Source organism: Vitis vinifera, chromosome 18 (genome assembly GCF_030704535.1).
Source record: "Vitis vinifera cultivar Pinot Noir 40024 chromosome 18, ASM3070453v1".
Taxonomy (NCBI): domain Eukaryota; kingdom Viridiplantae; phylum Streptophyta; class Magnoliopsida; order Vitales; family Vitaceae; genus Vitis; species Vitis vinifera.
The window spans coordinates 31167914-31189695 of NC_081822.1; the positions used below are offsets into that span (position 1 = coordinate 31167914).

The 21782-nt window shown below is 33.0% G+C and overlaps 1 protein-coding gene and 1 long non-coding RNA gene across 2 annotated transcripts; both read left to right on the forward strand.

Annotated features, from left to right (window-relative positions):
* The first annotated feature begins 4755 nt into the window (after nt 1–4755).
* Nucleotides 4756–6547, forward strand: LOC100251694 (probable L-type lectin-domain containing receptor kinase S.5). Its single transcript, XM_059734579.1, is given in 2 exon segments — nt 4756–4832; nt 4834–6547. Coding segments are annotated over 2 exon segments (1791 nt in total).
* Nucleotides 6548–14961: 8414 nt separating this feature from the next.
* LOC132253201 (uncharacterized) lies at nt 14962–15781 on the forward strand. Its single transcript, XR_009464985.1, has 2 exons — nt 14962–15022; nt 15313–15781. It is a non-coding gene; the product is annotated as an uncharacterized LOC132253201 (long non-coding RNA).
* Nucleotides 15782–21782: the final 6001 nt, after the last annotated feature.

Here is a 21782-nt window from a genome sequence, read left to right on the forward strand (position 1 = left end):
TGAAGTTCATTTCAACTTTCTTTCCTTTTCCTTTTATTAAGGCTTGATAAAGGTTAACCAAATGCTTTGAAGTATAATAAGTACGTGACCAATGTCCTTTCATACCACATCTGTGACACTTATTCTCACAAGCATGTTTACTTTGTGGTTCTATTCCCTTTTCATGTTATGCCTTTGAATTATTCCACTTCTGGTGGTTTGAGTTATTCTTTTTACTTTGAGAACTACTACGATGAGAAGAATTGTGTTTACTACGACCTCGATCATGACCACATCCTCTACCTCGTCCTCGTCCTCGTCCATATCCACATCCTTGTCCATGTCCAAGAGATTGAATAAATGCGGCATTGGCTTCAGGCAATGACACAGACCCAATAGGACAAGATTGATGGTTTTTTTTAGTAAAAACTCATTATTTTGTTCAGCCACAAAAAGACATGAGATCAATTTTGAATATTTAGTGAAACAACGCTTTTGATATTACTGTTGTAAGAGCACATTCGAGGCATGAAAAGTTGTAAATGTTTTTTCAAGCATATCTTCTTTAGTGACTTTTTCTCCACAATTTTAATTGTAAGCTAATTTTGAATAAGGTCGAGTTGTAATTACTAGTAGACTTCAAATCTTGTAATTTCAAGTGCATCCAATCATAGTATGCCTTTGGAAGGACTACGGTCTTTTGGTGGTCATATCATTCCTTTATATTATTCCAAAGGATGAAAGGATCTTTGACCGTGAGATATTCACCTTTTAATTCTTCATCAATGTGATGATGAAGGAATATTAAAGCTTTGGCGCTATCCTGCAGGGATGCGTTGTTTCCTTTTTTAATGGTATTTCCAATATTTATCGCATCTAGATGAATTTCAGTATCCAAAACCCAAGATAAGTAGTTATTACTCGAAGGGCAACAAATTCAAGCTTTGCAAGGTTTGACATTATCTAAAAACTATATATATAGAATAATATTAACTAGAAAAATATTTCAATTATTGGAATAAACTATGAATAAATTAACAAAATGCTTTAACAGTATTTCAAGTAAATAATATCTAAAAATATAATAACCCAAGATTTATCAATTATAAATATGGTAAAAATGTATAAGCACAAAATAGGAATTAAAATCTAGTTTATATATCATAGCTTCGGCTATGAACTTTTATTATGTAGATTTGTATAACTTCTAGTCATATATTTGTAATTTTTTAGTTTTCCCCATAACTTCTAGTTATAGGGATTGTATATATTTTTCTTAACTTTTGGTTATGAATTTACCTCATAATTTATAATTTACCCCATAAATTTTGGTTATAGGGATTGTACATATTTATGTATTCAAATTAAATAAGTGAAATAGAAAATCAAAAGGTAATTTTATCACACATATAAATAAAATAGAAGATCATGATATAAGTTTATTACATGCCTTTTTGTGAGAAAAATAGAGAAAAGTCTTTCTATTTCTTAATTTGAAGAGAGAAAAGTCTTTCCATTTTTTTTTTTTTTAGAGAAGAGAAAGAAAATAAGAAAGAGAGAATAGAATGCACTGAGAGAATTGAATTGATTTTCATTAGAGGTCTCTCCCTTTTAGAGGGCCACAAAGAGATAAATATCATTACGGATGATCATCCATATATTCCTACAATGCTACAAATTCTCACATCTTATAATAAAACTATTTTTATTAAAACATGTTTTATTATATTTTAAATAAAAAATTAAATTGATTTATATATAATATTTTATTTAAGATTTAATTTCTAAAATTTTATTACAAATTTGTGGTAACAACTTTTTTCTATTAACATTAATTTATTTAATAATTAAAATTTTTAAAAATTATATTAATAATTTATCTTATGAAATTAATTTTAATTTATAAAATATTAGAAATTTTTATATTTTAACAATTTTGAATAAATTTATATTTTCATATTTTAAAATTAAAAGAATAAATATAAAATAAAAAATAAAAAGTGAAGTAATAGTAATTTTTTAAAATAGAATAAATGAGATAAATATGAAAAATAAAAGATTAATATAAATTTAGAATAAAAGATAAATTAGAAAAAAAAAAAATGGCGATTTTTCGGCGAAATTCTCCTTCCTCACGCGCTTGACCTACAATGCCGATGTTTTGCCAAAAAATGGGTCAGTGATTGATATATTTGCGTTATATTGCTGTTGAAATTTCCTGTCACAAATAATCGGTGGCCAATTTCATATCGACCACCAATATCCAGTATTTTATTGACATTTCAGTGAAATATCCCAATTTTCAATCCATGATTTAAATATCTATCATTATTCTACTCTAATCTTCAAACTCTCAAAACCTGTCAAGAAAGTGTCCAGATGAAAGTCTTTTTGGTGTCCGCTAGCCTGAACAAAATATTAGAGGTAATCTACTAAGAAGCATGAGGTACCATGTTATGAATGTAAAAAAAAATTGTAAGTGTTAGACTAATATAAGAGTACCATTGAAAACATGTGCATTCAGATAAAGTAAAACAATATATCTTACATGTAGCAAGCTAATTCATCTGTATTGATTAAAGACTAGATCATCTTATGAAGATTCTTAGTTTGAATTAGGTACTTGGAGGTAGCACAAGTGAGGACCAGAAAGACTACATGGAGAGCTTATCATCCAAAGAACCAGTCCATCTCAGTGAGTAGCTCACCTATTCATTTATCTTTCTCAATTCCAATTTAATATTGCATATTTGCATTCATCCCTTCTATATATGTCTCCGGCCTTTTTATCTTGCTCCAACTAATCAATTAGATTTAATAGGACAATAAAGTTGCAGAATTCTGGGAATATATGAGTGATTTTCCTTTGTCGATGAGTTTTGATGCAAGCACATTACTTTTGGCTATCCATAAGAGAATTGAGAAAGGGTTGTTCATAGTTTATAGGCATTCAGTTAAGCCTCAAACTCAATTCATCAAGGAGTTCATATTACCAAATAATACTAGACGAATAATCAAACTAAGCAGAAGATTCTTATTCATCATGCATGCATAAGTTTTCTTGCAGACAACATCAGTAAGTAATTGTACTGTTTCAAGCAACTGCACATCATTTTATGTTCATTGTTCTAAACATTGCTTCATATCAAATCAGCCCAAGTAGAATCCATAATATTAATATATAGTTTTATACTATAAATTTGTGCAGCACATTCATATACATCAGCTCTTCTAAAATGGTTTAGGGTTTTGTTAATGAACTAGAACTATATAGATTTCATGTGTACTTCTCTGTCGAACACCCTGGTTAATTAGATGGATCTTCTCCCAGCCCAGTGCCAGCAATTGTTAATTTCTGTATGATTTTGGATGATGTTTGATGAAACTTCTGAAGAAGCCATCATACGTTTTTTCGAGGAAGTGGAAAGAAAAGGAAAAAGGGAGTGGGACAATGTCGGTCCTCGCTCTTGGGGAGCAAAATTTTCCAACATCTATTAGAAGTCTTGATATTCAGAACAAGGAAAAGTCTTGCTATTGTACGTGTCATTAATTCCGATCAGGGCATATTCCTAGAAACCGGCTAGCAGGGATAGGGAGTTATGAGGCAGGGCCTGCTTAATATTCTATAAAGGGCTTAATGCATTGCATTTTATTCATCTTTTTCATCATTAATTGAATGTTGTAGACATGAAGGTCCAGGAAAGCTGTATCGTTGAATGTAGAAAGATGAAGATAGTTACATGGTAGAACTCATGATTTTGATTTTTATCAACAATGACTTTTGAAGTAAGCTATTAGTTTATAAGACTACATCTTGGCTAGTCGATAGTTGAAGATCAGAAAACCGAAATATGTATTATTAGGAACAAATAATCCAACTTATTCTTAAAATAATTTGATGAGAATAGATGCAGTAGAGCTGAGGACAAAGACTTTCAATCGGCAATGTATAGATCAATAGTCATGATCTCTTATACCCAAAATTACAGGTTTGTGATCAACCATCACCATGATGATCAATTAGAAGTTATTTTCTCTAGAAGCATGTGGGGTCAATAGCATTACCAAACAAATTCCGTTGGTATGAACTTTGTAAATTCATAGAGAATTTCAACAAGGTATAAACTTAGGTTATGTTTGATTCTTAGAAAATACTAAGGAAGAAAAAAAATGTAAATGAAAATTATTTTTTTCATATTTGGTTGTCCTATGAAAAATATAAACTAATGAGTATTTAATCTTTATATTAATGACTTAAAATAAATAAAATGAGTTTGAAGTAACAAAAATAATAATTTATCAACTTTTAATTTATTTTTTATTTTCTTTTCTTTTTTTTTTTGTATTTTCTTTTATTTGCATTTTCCCTCTAATTTTCTGGGAAGTTGGAAACCAAACATAGCCTTGATTTTCATTACCGCATAATTCTGGAACTTTGAAAATTCTTGAACTTTGAAAATTCACCTTCATCAGGCCTGTCATATACGTAGAAGAGAACATCTTTCCTTCAAATAGGGCTTATTGCAAAGATGTTAACATAACCTTTCCTTCGTATATCCCATAAAAGCCATTTTTTAGCTTTTCTTCAGTTCTCTGCGTCTTTGTATTCAGTTGATTAACAGCATGTTAGGTACAAGTCATTTTACATACTTTTCCCCAGTGGTTTTTGAGTCTCTACTTCTAGCACTTCTCTTGGTTGGTTCTTTTAGTCCAGTTAAATGTTTCTATTTCAATTATCCATTGTTCAATGATTCTACTGAGAATGATTTCCAATTAATGCGTTCAGAGATAGCTGTGGATGCCATCCATGTTTCTGGAAGTCCGATTCCAAATTTGTCTGGCCAGGCCTTGTATGCCATTCAAGCTGTGGAGTGAAAGCAAAGGCACAGCATCCTTCAATACGACCTTTGTGCTCAGAATCACTTCGAGGACAGATCCAGGTGGTGAAGGCTTGGCCTTTATCTTAACTGGACGTGCCACTCGTCCAGAGAACAGTGAAGGGAAATGGCTTGGGATTGTGAATGCAAGCACAAATGGATCAGCTCAAAACCAGATAGTGGCAGTAGAATTTGACACACGGAAAAGCTACATGGAGGACCTGAACAACAACCACATTGGCGTGAACGTGAACAGCGTCTACTCAATCAAACAAGCGAACCTAAGCATCAATCTTTCAAGTGGCACCGATATAACAGTGAAGGTTCAATATGATGGGAAAAATTTGAGTGCCTTTGTTGGAACGCAGATGAAGGCTCCAGCAATCGCTCTTCCTATTAACCTCTCAGACCATCTGCCACAGAAAGTTTTTGTGGGATTCTCGGCTTCAACAGGGAATTACACTCAACTGAACTGTGTAAGGTCATGGGAATTCAGTGGTTCGAGTGTAGATGAAGATCCTGACCTGTTATGGGTCTGGATCATGGTTCCAGTAACAGTTTTGGTTAGTGGGGTTGCCTTCTATTTCTCTTGGAAATGGAAATGTGGAAAGCAGGAGGAAGAGGAGGATGATCCGAGGGTAGAACAACAGATTCAAGGCTCATCCACAGCTCCAAGGAAATTTCGACTGAAAGAACTTAAAGCTGCTGCGGAAAATTTCAACTCCAAGAATGAGCTTGGCAAAGGTGGATTTGGGACAGTCTACAAAGGATTCTTGAAGAATAAGGAGGTAGCTGTGAAAAGATTTTCAAGGAATTCACATCAAAGCAACCAAGATTTTATAGCAGAAGTCACAACAATCAGCAATCTACATCACAAAAATCTTGTCAAATTAGTTGGATGGTGCTATGAAAAAAGGGAACTCCTAATAATATATGAGTTCATGCCAAATACGAGCCTAGACAAGCTCATATTCTGCAAAAAATCCGATGTGGAGAATCCAATCACACTGAATTGGGAAACAAGATATGGAATCATTTGCGGGGTGGCTCAGGCATTGGACTATCTTCACAATGGATGCGAGAAGAGGGTGCTTCACCGAGACATAAAAGCGAGCAATATAATGTTGGATTCAGATTTCAACGCCCGGTTGGGGGATTTTGGATTGGCTAGAACTATTCAACTGAGTGATCAAACTCACCACTCAACAAAAGAGATTGCAGGGACACCTCGGTATATGGCTCCAGAAAGTTTTCATACTGGTAGGGCTGCCGTTGAAACCGATGTATATGCCTTCGGTGTTCTTGTACTGGAAGTTGTCTGTGGAAGAAAGCCTGGAGATCAAAGCGTGAACAACAAATACAACGGGATAGTGGATTGGGTATGGGAATACTATAGGAGACAAAGGATTCTGGATGTCGTAGATTTGCGACTGAACGGGGTTTCCCACAAGGAGCAGACTGAATACGCACTGATGTTGGCATTGTCCTGTTGTCATCCCAATCCGTACCAGAGGCCGTCCATGAGAATTGCTTTAAGGGTTCTCACAGGAGAGGTAGACCCACCAGTTATCCCCATTGAAAAACCTCCTTTTGTGTGGCCAGCCACACCTCCGGTCTCTTTCAGGGAGGATTTGGAGTATCCTCCCACAGGAGGCCTGCTCTCTCCACCTTCAGAACTAATTGGGAGATAAATCAGGCTGAAAACTTGCTCCAGTAGGTCTTGCATGTCTTCTTTTTCCTTACGTGAAGTGATGTCCACCTTCAACTATATATGATGCTTGGCGTTTTTATTAGGTGTCTTGGATAATTTGTCCTTGTATTTTTAAGGCATGAGCACCCGATATTCAATCTGTGTGTCTCATAAGTTTACTTAATTAAGTCTTCCAAGCTATATTGAACTTGAGTTTGAGGTTAGGAAAATGGAGCTTAGATGATTCGTTGATATTGTATATGCTGGTTCACAGTACTTGGCACTATATATAAGTTTATTGAAAAACGTGTCTCAATAAATTAGATTGACCCAGAGGGAGTAAGTAAATGCGTTTGTGCTTTAAAATTTGGGAGAATTATCTTTTGGGGGTAGATGGGCCCCCAAATTAACAAAAGGTTCATATAACTCTTCAAATTGAGTTGAAGGATATGAAATAAAAATGGACAAATATACCCTTTTAGAACACATATAAAATATTTTATAAAATTAAGTTAAATAATTTTTTTTCAATAATTTTTTTTTCAAAAATACTAAATTAAATAAAAGTAGTTTTCAAAAATATTAAATTAAATTAAAGTATTTAAAAAAATATTAAATTAAATATTTTTTTAAAATATTAAATTAAAATATTAAATTAAATATTTTTATTTTAAAAAAATATTAAATTAAATAAAAGTATTTTAAAAGATATTAAATTACATAAAAGTATTTTTTTAAAATATTAAATTAAATAAAAAATATTAAAAATATTAAATTTTTTTCTCAAAATCAACAAAAGGCATTTTTGGAAATACTAAAGAATGATATCCTTCAACTCAATTTCCATACTTTCATTGGGTCTTGGGCTCAATTTAAAGAGTTACATGGACCTTTTGTTAATTTGGGTGCCCATCTATCCCCAAAACATAATTCTCCCTTAAAATTTTAAGCCTTGATCGATTAGGTACAAGTTCCATAAATGTTCATTGAATTGAGCGCTAATTGTATTCAAAATAATTTTGCTGGAATTTAATGCATAGATGGAAGAGTCTTCCATGCAAACCACTCTCAACCATCCAATTACAACATCATAATAATGAACCTCTTTTAGAATTTAATATAAAGTGAACTCTCCCAACAAAGGTTTCCTTGTAAATACATCATCATAATAATGAACCACTTTTAGAATTCTTGCAAAGCATTTATAGTAGTTCCATGTCCTTCGAATTTCTTACAAATTTGTCTTGGTGGTACAACTCTTAACTGAGAAGTTCTCCATGATCAAGAAGTTGTGAATCTCGATTATATATAGGCAAATTACCTATCCCAATCTCAACTGTATTATGTCAAGTTGGATCATGAAATAAAATACTAATATAGTATTGTTGGGACGTCATTTGTTTGTTTGGCCCTGGTCAGCCGTACCACCGAGCTGTGCCAGATAGTACCAGGAGGGCAACCTCAACGTCCTTAAGGCTTGGACTTGAGTTCGAATCCTGGGGAGGCCACTCTGGTCCGGCCCATTCCGGCTGTGATGCCCCCGTCTGGCACAGCTCGGTGGTACGGCTGACCAAGGCCAAACAAACAAATGACGTCCCAACAAGTATGCAATGCATGACTCCAAGAATGGTTTCTTATATAGCAATGTTGAAGGAACTAAAGAACCTATATATAGCTGAAGAAATTCCTCCTGGAGCTTGGAGTGGTTCCACTGGTGCAACTGCTTATGATCACTTAATATGACAATATATTGGAATAATTAATCGGTAAGTTTAAAAGCTCAGAGAAATGATAGAAAGGGCCTGGAGACTTCTCTATTCATGAAATGAATGAGAGTCCTTTCTGTTGCCTTCTCTATTCATGAAATGAATGAGAGCATTGGAATATGACAAGAAGCTTGATTGGAACAAAAAAAAAAGTAAAGGGGATTTGAGGCTCCTCACCAAGTGGGTGCCCAGAGAATTAATGGGGTAAGCTTCTTAACAGGTGAGAGCAATAGCGCTTAGGCATTTTCTGGTCTTGGAAGATGCAAGACTTTTGCATGAGAATGCATGTATGTGGAATACTCTTCACATGTAAAACCACCCAAACTTTCTAAGTCATAAACCAAATATGGGCAAAATCCCTACTCTTACGGCATGTTTGGAACATGGGACTAAAGAGTGGGAATGGAGATCTAATTCATTTTCTCCTTCATTCTCAAATTTAAATAATTTAAATGATGATGAGAATGAAACTAAAAGTGATTTTAATAGAAATGAAATCTCAATTATAAATGATATTTTAATTTATCTCAACTTGGAGGTATTTTGATTCAATAGTACAAGTAATTTTAAAAAATACTTTTTGAAAATTAAAAACTAAGACTTTCTTAAATAACTTGTTTTTAATTTTATTTTTTTTTTAACTTTCTAAAACACACAAATAAATTAAATTTATGTAATGCAAACTAAATTTAATTAACATCTTATTAAAAATAAAAATAAATTTTTAATTACAAATAAATTAAAAAATAAATAATTTTTAATAAAATATGAATATTAATAATTCAAAATTAATAATTTCTAATACTATTTATATGATTATATATATATATATATATATATATATTAATTTATCTATAACTCTTCCACTCACGGGAGGAGCACTTGATTATCTTATTAGAGGGATACACTTTATTGCTTATCATTAGCCTTTGTTGTTAATTTTTTTATTATAAGCATACATTCATTAATTATGAATATGAAATTTTGAATTATTTTAACTTTTGAATTTCAAATTATTTTTAAAACTTAAAAGATTTATTAAAGAATTTAAAACATTAACTATATCTATTATTTTTTATAATCATTATATATATTTTTCAAGTTTTAAATTATTTTTTTAATTATTAAATTTATTAATAAATTCAAAACAAAGTCTCATTTATTTTGAAATTCATTTTCTCTAATAAAAAAATCAGAAAAACAATTCTCTATTTTACTTTAATTTTAAAAATTGTTTCCGAAAAAACAACAACCAAATAGTAATATAAATTTTAAATGATTTTGTTTCTAAATCACGTACCAAACAATGTTTTTATCATTTATTACCAAAAAAAGAAAAAAAAACTCTGAATTTTTTTAAATGAAAATAAAAAATGATTTTAAACTATGTATAATATGAGATTTTTTAAAAATAAAAAATATACATATTTTAAATCATATCCATGGATAATATTGATGATTTATTTTGTTTTTTTTCATTTTGATTCCCATTTTTACTTAATATTGAAATAGAAACAAATTATCATTCTAACTTTGCATCCCTATAAGCATTCAAACACAATAATTGAAACTACCAAATTCATTCATATTCTCTAAAAAGCAAACAAAAAATTTATTTATAATCCACATTTTCACACACCAACTGCAAAATATTTATTCCTATTCAACGTTCCACATGCCAACTATAAAATATTTATTTCTATTCCTTATTTTCACGTAACAAGCACAACCTTAATGGTCCATACGAAAGGACCGTATGGACCATAATTAGAGTGCCTAAAATATAATTGTAAAGGATATTGTTTTTAGTATTTTATATATTAATTTTTTTATATAAAATTAGATATTTTTGTTGAATAAAGAAAATTATTAACTAAATTTAATACAATATATTATAGAATATGAGGGAAAAAAGTTGACATGAAGATGAATATGTAAAGTCCATAGTAATTGATGACAATGCAAAGAAGAGTGAAAGATATTCCGTGAAGTGAAAACTCACAAACATGAAATGTTTTGGAACTCAATAATTATATTTATTTTTTTATTATTTATAATATTTAAAATAACACTCAAAAGGTCCATCTTTTTCAAATATTCATCAACTTTTCCATCTTTATAGCCTCTTTTATACATTAAAAATGTTAAACAGAATTCCTTGTTTTGTTAACTTATTATGGATGACAAGATGAATGGGCTATGTGTGACAAACTTTCCATTACCCAAAATATAATAATCCTAGGGGGAAAAATATAATAATTATTATTATCAATGTTTTTAGAATTGGATTGATCATTTAATCGAAAAAGTTATGGATTCAATGTTCAATAGTTGATATGTTTAAGATGAAAAGCAAATTATAATATCTAATTTTATCTCCATATCTTTGTATTTTATTACTTTAAAATTTTAAAAATTATTATGTTAATTAATTCATGTTATTTTCATACTTATTATTATATATGGGGATGACAATAGGGTAGGTTCGGGATTAGTCGCCCCATCACAATCCCACTCATTTTATTCAAAATAATTTTCATCTTCATTCCATCAAAAAATTAAATTAATGAGGTGGGACGGATATGCAAATTTCTCTTACCCACCTCGCTTAATTGATTTTTTTCAAAAATTTATTTAAAATTTTTCTAAATTATATTGAAAAAAAATTAAAATATTATAATTTTTTATAACTTATTTTATTGAAATATATATATATATATATATATATATATATATATATATATATAATAGGAAAATAAAAATTAAATTAAATTAATTTTATATATAATAGGACGGAGGATACAAGGTAATACCCAAGTCTTACCTTGAACCTATCTTAAACTCGTTTATAACCCATTTATATAAATTTCAAATAGAGTGGGCACTAAAAAAAACATGTCTCATTGTCATCTCTAACTATATAATTATTATAAAAATAAACATCAATATAAATATTTATAGTTTTATATAACAAAAATTAAAGAAAAAAAATCAATATCTCCGAATATTTTAGTTTACACCAATATTAAATGAAAAGGTTGCTTAGTTCAGTGATGCAATACTTATGTTTATAATTACTGGTTTGTGGCTCAAGTTCTGTGCTGTAGCAAGAAGTGATGGGTTGGGTTGTAAGTAATGCCTAGAAGAGTGGGAGCGCAATATCAACCGGTCAATTCTCAAGGGAACGGGCGGGCACTTGGTTCGACGGCCCAACCACTGATTTGAACGGTTGAACACTGATATAACTCCTCTTTGGTTCCGTCCTATTTTTAAAACCTTGATTGTTATAATAATAAATCATGCTATTAATAATAGATTTTATCTTAATAACTCGATCGAATAATTTTTTTTTTTTTTTAATATTTTTTATAATATTTTATTTTTCTTTTTTCAAAACCTTTCTTAAATTAAATATAACATGATTGATATTTTATGACAACAAACATAGCCTTAGGGAAGGTTTTCCCATCAGAATCATGTTACCTAAGAACTTGTTGGAGAATGGCCTTGTACAAGGCAAACTGATGAGGCTTAGTGATGAAACCACAAGTGTGCAGATGTATCCATTGAAATCATTAGCTACAAGAATAATAAGAACAAACTGACTTTGCTACAAGGAATAATTAGTTTCACCTCATTTGACTATAACAATATTTAATTTTATTGTTTCTATAATGGAGGATGAGGAGGATGTATGCGATAGAGCCATAGTTAAAACAAAAAATGAGAAAAAAAAAAAAAAAAAATCTTATTGGACATATGTTGACGTACGTGCATCCAATAGGAATTGATATTAGAAGTGTCTCAAATTTTTAATTAGTATAAATTCTTTTATTTTAAAGAATATTATATAGAATATTTTCTAAGTTAATATATTATTTTAATATTATATTTCATTATTCATAAAATTATTGAAAACATTTTTATAAATATTCAAAGTTATGAGAGAAAAAGTTATGAGATTGAGATAAACTTATAAAAACTATATAATGTGGATAGAGATGTGAAGAAGAACGAGAGGGTACCCAATGGAGCGAGAATACTCATGATATGATAGAGATACGAAGAGTGGGAAAATATGGGATGTTTCGAGAACCTAATTGTATCTGGTTATATCTTCTGTAATGTTCTAGTTATGTTCTCTGTAATGTTCTCTATTGTATAGTAGAATGATTCTCTTTTATTCGTTGACGTAGTCATGATTGGTCGAATGAAGTTAAAACCTCGTGTATCTTATGTGTTATTATTTTATCTTTGTACTCATAATTAATAATGTTTACATCAAAGCTTTTGTCGACACTACAATTGAAGATATGAATTCATCAATTATGAGTTGAGTGAATATAAAAGGAATTCAAGTACAAATTGTAAGGTGTATCAATGGAAAAGAAATAGCACCAATATATTTGACATGCCACACTATACATCAATCCAAAATATATCATTCTTTCCATGATCTTGAAAATGCACTTTTAGAAGATCAATAAGAAAAAAAGTTTAGAAAAAAAAATAATTTTTATATGATTATAGTGTATGCAAATATTTACCAGATAAGAGGAAGAAGTCCAAAAAAAAATCAAAATAAATCTCTCTAATTGTTTTATACAAACAAAAAAAATTGTATAAATTTTTGGGTTATTTGATTAAAAAAATAATTAAAAACCCAATTTTGAAAATCTAACCCTCCACAACTTTTTAGCCATATTTTGAATAAAATACCTTGATTTTTTATTTTTTTTTTGTAAAAATAACATTTTAAAAAAAAAAAACCTATATGTAAATATTTGAAATAGTGGAGATCATTTATTTTCAAAAAATGGGTTTATTTTTAAGAAAAAACATGAAAATGTTAAAATCATAAATCTTTTAATTAATTAATTATAAATATATATATATATACATACATATTAAAAAAAAAGAAGAAAAAAGAACAGTTGGCCAAATAAAATAGTGTAGTATTGTTCTCAACAAATAGAAAGTTTTGCGAGGTCCACACACTAAAATTATGGCTCCAAAAATTATTTTATTTGAAAATAAAAATAAAAATTAAGAGCGATGGTGAGTTGGACCGGTCACCACAGTTTAGAGATATGGCTACATTGGAAATCCACGTGTTACGTTGCCTTGTTTGCACGTGGCATCACATCCTCTGAGATTCTTTCCCACTCATATGTACATCTTATCTTGAAATAAGACAAAATTGCTTTCTAAAAATAATAATAATAATAATAATACAATTCCTATTATTATTATTATTATTATTATTATTATTATTATTATTATTGATTAATTAATTTTTTTAAAAGTTATTTATTTATTTTGGTCAACTCTCTATGCTGTTTGACTCAAATTTTATGAGGGTGATAATTAAGTTGAATATTTATAAATAAAAAATAAAAAATTAAACTTATCCACAAGCATTTAAAAAATTCCATAATAACATCCTTACCATATCAAAATTTTGATTAAATTTTTCCTTGTATGACTAAATTTGGAATATGGTGTTTTTTAAATAATATAAGTTTTATAAAAATGGAACTCAGATAGTGTTTTTTTTGCTAGATAAAAAAAATTAAAATATTTATTTTAGTTATTTTGATTCATATCAATATATTACTTTTAAATGAATAAAAAAATAAAAAATAAATAAATATTTTAGTTATTTCTATTAAGTTAAAAAACAAATCCTAGCTTAAGTAGGAAAAATTTTTAATTATTAGTAAGTTATAAAGAAATGGAACAAGGGTGGTTGATGTTTCACAAGATGACAAACATTTTGATTGAAAAAAATAAGGAAAAAAATTCTATGAAGAAATTAAATTGGGGTCTATATCTTTGCTATTATTTGCCACAAATTAATTTTAAATTAAATTTCCCTTTTTAAGAAAGCATTAACCATTTTTCATAAATATCATTTGTGGAGACAGGAAAAAGAAAATGGGAAAGGATGATGGCAGTTATAATATAGTTCTTCTCCCCGGGATACACAGAGAAACAGAAGAGGAATGCCCCGAATCATGGCTAGTTTTCACAGCAAAACTGCCCCAGTATTTAAAAAATACTACACAGAACCTTCATGTAGATACACAAGAATCAACAATGGTAGAATTGGAATCAAAGGTTGTAGCAGGAGTTGGAGAATCAACATTGTTGAGATATTATGATATATTCTAGGGATATATACTAGGAAAGTAGTTGCTATTGTTTAGGATTGTTTCCTATGTTGAGATATTATGATATATTCTAGGGATATATTCTAGGAAAGTAGTTGCTATTGTTTAGGATTGTTTCCTAAACTCACGGTTTTCCCTTAATTAGGTTTGCTTGATGTACTATATATTTACGCGGATGAATATCAATTAGGGTTAAGCTTTGACCCTTTAATCACACTTTACATGGTATCAGAGCACTGACATGCACACACAATAAAACAATGGCCGGCGACGATGAACAACCACCATTGCCGCCACCTAAAAGGGAGATGAATTCACCTTTTTTTCTCGGCACAAGAGACCGACCAGGCGACTTCATCACTCTCACTCGCTTACGCGGCGACAATTACGATGATTGGGCTTCCGATATTCAGTTGGCATTGGAGGCACGCCGCAAGTTCGAATTTTTGGAAGGCACTATCACCGGCCCACCCGAACAATGGAAAGCTCTTGCGGGCTTAATTGGTAATGCTCAAGTTCCGGATGACAGGTTGAATGGTAAGTTTGACACGAAGTCATGGATCATTGACACCGGGGCAACTCATCACGTGACCGGTGATTTATCTTGGTTATTTGATACTATAGCGTTGTTTGAGTGTCTGGTTGTCCTTCCTAATGGTGAATCTGTTGTTGCGACACAATCCGGTTCCGTTCGTTTGTCGAATAACATCACTCTTAAAAACGTTCTTTATGTGCCGAAACTCAATTGCAATTTACTTTCGGTTTCACAATTGACTGATGACTTACATTGTATTGTCCAATTTAACTCTTATATGTGTGCTATATAGGACCACACCAGGGAGCTGATTGGAACGGGAGTTAGGCGAGATGGACTTTACTACTTCGGTGGAGCTGAAGGTGATTCGGTACAACATGTTTCTGTCCACAACGCAGCATCCACTTTGGAGTTGTGGCACAACAGGATGGGACATCCTTCAGAGAAAGTAGTGAAGTTACTTCCTCCAGTTAGCAATCTTAAGGGTAGTTTAAACAAAGCTTGTGAAATATGTTTTCGTGCTAAGCATCCTAGAGACAAATTTCCTTTAAGTGACAATAAGGCAACTAGAATTTTTGAGAAAATACATTGTGATTTGTGGGGCTCTTATAAACATGTCTCTTCTTGTGGAGCTCGTTATTTTTTAACTATTGTTGATGATTTCTCAAGAGCTGTGTGGATTTATTTGTTGGTCGATAAAACAGAAGTTTTTCGGATGTTTATGTCTTTTATTGCAATGGTAGATCGACAATTTTCTCAAACAGTGAAAGTTGTTCAAAGTGATAATGGTACGGAATTTAAATGCCTACTTGACTATTTTTCTGCAACTGGCATTTTATTCCAAACTTCTTGTGTGGGAACTCCGCAACAAAATGGGAGGGTTGAGAGAAAACACAAGCATATTTTAAATGTGGGGAGGGCATTACGCTTTCAAGCAAATTTGCCTATTTATTTTTGGGGCGAAAGTGTTCTTGCCGCTGCTCACTTAATAAACCGCACTCCCTCTCCTTTGTTACACAATAAAACACCATTTGAAATCCTATTTGGCACCCCTCCTTCATATGCGACAATTCACACCTTTGGTTGTCTTAGTTTTGCTCATGATAAAAAATCCAAAGGTGACAAATTTGTAAGTAGAAGTAGAAAATGTGTGTTTTTGGGTTACCCGTTTGGAAAGAAGGGGTGGAAGTTGTTTGATTTGGACACCAAGGAATTATTTGTTTCTCGTGATGTCAAGTTTTTTGAGGATGTTTTTCCGTTTGGTAACCCGGGTGCTGTGAATATTATTCCGGAAAACATTGTGCCTACGGTAAATGTTGAAATTCATAGTGATTTTGCTGATTTTGTCGATGATGATGCTGATTTGCCTAACCCACAAACCCAAACACAAAATCCCAACCTCATCCAACCTGAACCCCAAGCCCACCAAGATCAGGTGCCCCATTTTGATGACGATCTAGATCTGGGCTTAAGAGAGGGTGGGCCGGCCCACACCGAGGCTTCTTCAGCGCCTCTTTCACCTGGGCCGGAAGTTGTTCCCACTGTTGGGCTTGATTCACTTGGGCTTGACAATACAAGCAATGGGCAGTCTGTTCCTATGGGAAAGGGAATGAGGGGTAAATTTCCTTCAAGTCTATTACGAGATTTTGTTACTCATACGGTGGTTGCTGAAAGTCCATCTCCCGCCACTCCGTCTCCACAGCATCCCTCAGGTACTCCTTATCCCATAGCACATTATATAAATTGTGACAATTTTTCTGTACATTATCGAAAGTTTCTTGCAGCTATTATTTCGAGCAATGATCCTAAGTCATTTAAAGAGGCTATGAAAGATGTCGGTTGGCAAAAGTCAATGCATGAGGAGATTCGGGCTTTGGAGGAAAATGGTACGTGGACTCTTGAACCTCTTCCAAAGGGTAAGCGTGCTTTGGGAAGTCAGTGGGTTTACAGAACCAAGTACTTCTCAAACGGTGATATTGAAAGGCTCAAATCCAGATTAGTAGTTTTGGGGAATCATCAAGAAGTCGGTATTGATTATCATGAGACATTTTCTCCAGTTGCCAAAATGACTACGGTGCGTGCTTTCTTGGCTATTGCGGCTTCGAAAAATTGGGAACTTCATCAGATGGATGTTCACAATGCCTTTTTGCATGGAGATCTTGAGGAGGAAGTGTATATGAAGCTACCCCCAGGATTTGAGCGTTCCGATCCGAACTTGGTTTGCAGGTTACGGAAATCACTTTATGGGTTGAAACAGACTCCAAGATGTTGGTTTGCCAAGTTGGTCACGACTCTTAAAGGATATGGTTTCTTACAATCCTACTCTGATTATTCTCTTTTTACTTACACTAAGGGCAATGTTCAAATAAATGTGCTAGTGTATGTCGACGATCTTATTATCTCTGGGAATGATTCCGCTGCACTTGAGACCTTTAAAGCCTATCTCAGTGATTGTTTTAAGATGAAAGATATTGGTGTTTTGAAGTATTTCCTCGGAATCGAGGTGGCCAGGAGTTCGGCTGGTTTGTTCTTGTGTCAACGCAAGTACACACTTGACATTGTATCGGAGGTCGGATTACTGGGAGCCAAGCCGTGTGGCTTCCCGATCGAGCAAAATCACAGATTAGGACTCACAAATGGGGAGCTCTTGTCAAACCCTGAGTCCTATCGCAGATTAGTAGGTCGACTCATTTATCTGGCAGTGACCCGTCCAGATTTGGCCTACTCGGTTCATATATTATCTCAATTTATGCAGGAGCCTAGAATTGAGCATTGGGAAGCGGCTTTGAGAGTCGTTCGTTATTTGAAAGGTACTCCGGGTCAGGGTATCTTGTTACGTGCAGATAGTGATCTGTCCCTGCAAGGTTGGTGTGATTCTGATTGGGCAGCATGTCCAGTCACTAGACGCTCTTTGTCCGGATGGCTTGTGTTTCTTGGGCAATCTCCTATTTCTTGGAAGACAAAGAAGCAACACACAGTTTCCCACTCGTCTGCAGAAGCGGAATACCGAGCTATGGCAGCAGTTACTTGTGAGCTCAAATGGTTGAAGGGGTTGCTTCTGAGCTTGGGTGTGCACCACCCAAAGGCAATCAAGCTCTTTTGTGATAGTCAGTCAGCCCTTCATATGGCCAAAAATCCAGTATTTCATGAACGCACCAAACACATTGAGGTTGATTGTCACTTTGTTCGGGATGCGATAACAGATGGTTTGATTGCTCCGTCATATGTTCCTACTGTTACACAATTGGCGGATATTTTTACAAAGGCTCTTGGAAAGAAACAATTTGATTATCTTCTTGCCAAGTTGGGCATTTTTGAACCTCATGCTCCAACTTGAGGGAGGGTGTTGAGATATTATGATATATTCTAGGGATATATTCTAGGAAAGTAGTTGCTATTGTTTAGGATTGTTTCCTAAACTCACGGCATTGTTTAGGATTGTTTCCTAAACTCACGGTTTTCCCTTAATTAGGTTTGCTTGATGTACTATATATTTACGCGGATGAATATCAATTAGGGTTAAGCTTTGACCCTTTAATCACACTTTACAAACATAGAGAAAGGGAGGCTTTTCAAGGGAGAAAGAGGGTCTGTGGTGCAATGTTATAGCTCTTCTTCAACCCCATCACCTGAGGATCAAAGGGTACTGAGGCTGGTTGGGAAGGTTGGCTTGCGCGAAAAAACGGAGTATGGCTGGAAGGTGAGGAGGTTGGTTGAGGAGGATAGTGAGATGAGAAAGGTAGCTCATATTCAATCTCAAGCTTTTCATGTGCCTGTGGCCCTCTTCAATGATCTATTATTTGAGTTCTTTCAGGTTTAGTCTTCTTTTTCCTTTCTTTTTTTTTTTTTTGGGGGGGAGGGGGGGGAGGGGGGGGGGGGGGAGCTTCTTCTTAGTATATTTCATCTCCTCTCATTTGGGGCACCATGTTGCTGTATTTCCCTCTATGATCAGCTCTCATTTTTCGTTGTTTCATGGAAAATACAGGCTGAAGTGCCTTCTGGGCTTGTATACAAACTTAGGAACTCACCTCCAGACAGATAAAAATGGACTATATTTGGAAAATAGAGCATTATTTTGAGTTGTGATTGAAGCACAATTTGAGTCAAAGGTTTTAGGACCTAGTTTTCATTTTTTAGGTTCAGGGAGAAGAACTTTAGCTAAACACCCCCACACTTTCAAATATGCTATATTAGGTGCATAACCCTTCCATAACTCATAAGGAGTTTTACCAGTTTTCTTGTAAGGTATTCTATTTTGAATATGGCATGCGGATAGGATAGCTTCCCCCCACAAGTTCAAGGGTGTTCCTGAACTTACTAACATTGCATTCATCATTTCTTTTAAGGTCCTATTTTTCCTTTCTGCTATTCCATTAGACTCAGGGGAATAAGGAGGAGTAGTTTCATGAATGATCCTGTGATCTTCACAAAAAGAGTTAAAGAGGTTGGACTCATACTCTCCTCCCCTATCAGTTCTAAGCCTTTCAATTTTCTTATTTAGTTGATTTTCCACTTCATTTTTGTACTTGATGAAAGCATCTCTTGCTTCATCTTTGTTTCTCAAAAGATATACCCTTGTATACCTTGAGTAGTCATCTATGAAAGTTATGTAGAATCGTTTACCATCTCTAGTCATTGTATTTTTTAGATCTCCTAAGTCACTATGTATTAAACTTAGTAGATCTAATTCTCTTTCAACTGATTTGCAAGATTTCTTTGTGGTTTTAGATTCTACACAAGATTCACATTTACCATGGTTTTCTAAGGACAGTTTAGGGATTAAACTCAATTCAACCATTTTCTTCATATATGAAAAGTTCACATGTCCTAGTCTACCATGCCAAGTATCACAAGAATCAACTATGTAAGCAGAAGAAGAAGATGTATTATTAATGATAATATAAAAAACATTCAACCTAAATAAACCCTGATTACAATAGCCCTTTCCCACAAATGCATCATTCTTGGTTAAAACTATTTTATCAGATTCAAACAAGATCTTCACTCCTGCTTTTCCAAGCAAAGATACTGACACCAAGTTCCAACGGATATCTGGCACATGAAGAACATCACAGAGGGCAAGCACTTTTCCAGAGGTTAGCTTGAGAAGAACTTTCCCTTTGCCAATCACTGGAGTAGATCTAGAATCACCCATGAACACTTGTTCTTCTCCTTCCTTTACAGTGGTATAGGAAGTAAATGCACTTCTATTCCCACATATGTGCCTAGTTGCCCCAGAGTCTACTACCCATTCCTTCATATAGGTGACCATGCTCACCTCAGAGGAGATAACTGCTGTGATCACCTCTGTCTCTGCCAGATTTTCCTTTGAATTGGTCTTCTTAGTTCTCTTCTTGTGGCGACATTGAGCTGCATGGTGTCCAAACCTTGCCACAGACAAAGCAATTACCCCGTTTTTTAATAATTGAGTTATGGACCTTGTTTGATGCATTGGGCTTAGTTCTAGAGTTTTGTTTCCTGGACCTATTATTTTTGGGTTTAGATTTTTCTTCTACTACATTAGCTTTAGAAGACCATTCCTTAGCTTTCTCAATATTGTCCCTATTTCAGTTTTGTTCCTCAATCCTAATATGGATTATGACATCTTCTAGGGACATTTGTTTCCTTTTATGTTTCATGTTGTTTTTATAGTCTTTCCAAGACTCTGGAAGAGTCTCTAGTAAATAACCAACCACAAAAGGTTCGGGTAATTTAATGTCTTCAATAGCTAAGTCATTAATCAACAAGTGGTAGTCATGGATTTGAGATGATACATCTCTATCCTCAATCATTTGGAAATTTCTAAAATTTCCTATGGCATATTTCTGAGTTTCTGCATCTTCCAAAATATATTTTTTATTCATTGCATCCCAAATTTCTTTTGCAACTTTAAATTGACAATAAATATCAAAAAGTTCATTAGAAAGGGTACTCAGAATAGCATGCCTAACTTGTTTATTTCCAGTTTCCCAGGTTGGTAATAGATGAGAACCATCTTTTGGTTTTGGGTCAGTCAAGATATGTTCCAAGTTCACCACATCAATTGCAGAGAAAACCCTTTCTTGCCATCTCTTAAAGAATGTTCCATTGAAAGGATCAATTTTAGAGGTGTCAGGACGAGTGTGAACTAGGGAAGCTTCCATTTGGATATATTTCAAGATTGTTGGAATTTTGAGGGTATGGAAACTAAAGACTAGCCCAAAAAACACAAACAAAGAATAGAATGAATAAAAAGAAAACTTATCGGCTGAGGCGTGACAAACACTGTCCTTAAAATAGATCCACCCTCCTCGAAGACGAACTTGGTGTACTAGGGTACCAGTGGTCTACCTCCAGGATTCAACAGCCAGATCTCGCTTTGGGTGCACTTTGAAAGCGAGATGTGTACAACTCGAGTTTTTGAATAAATTCCTCCGAATAGATTATGAAAATACCCCCTGAAAAACTCTTTGAAAAATTCCCTGAAAAATTTGGTATTCTAGTGTAGAGAGGGGTGACCTACTTTTATAGGTCACTAACACAATCCCAATGGGAATCTACTTGTAATTAGAAGATGATACAAAGTGTAAAGTTATTCTACTTATAAAAGGAATAAAACTCCACTATCACAATCCCAATAGGATTCTTCCCAAAAATATAAAATTAATAAAAATAAATAAATTAAATTAAAAATAATTTCTAAAAAATAAAAAATAGAAATTATTTACACTCTTCCTACACTAATGACATTAGCTTCTCCTTCTGGTTGTACTTTTGCAATTG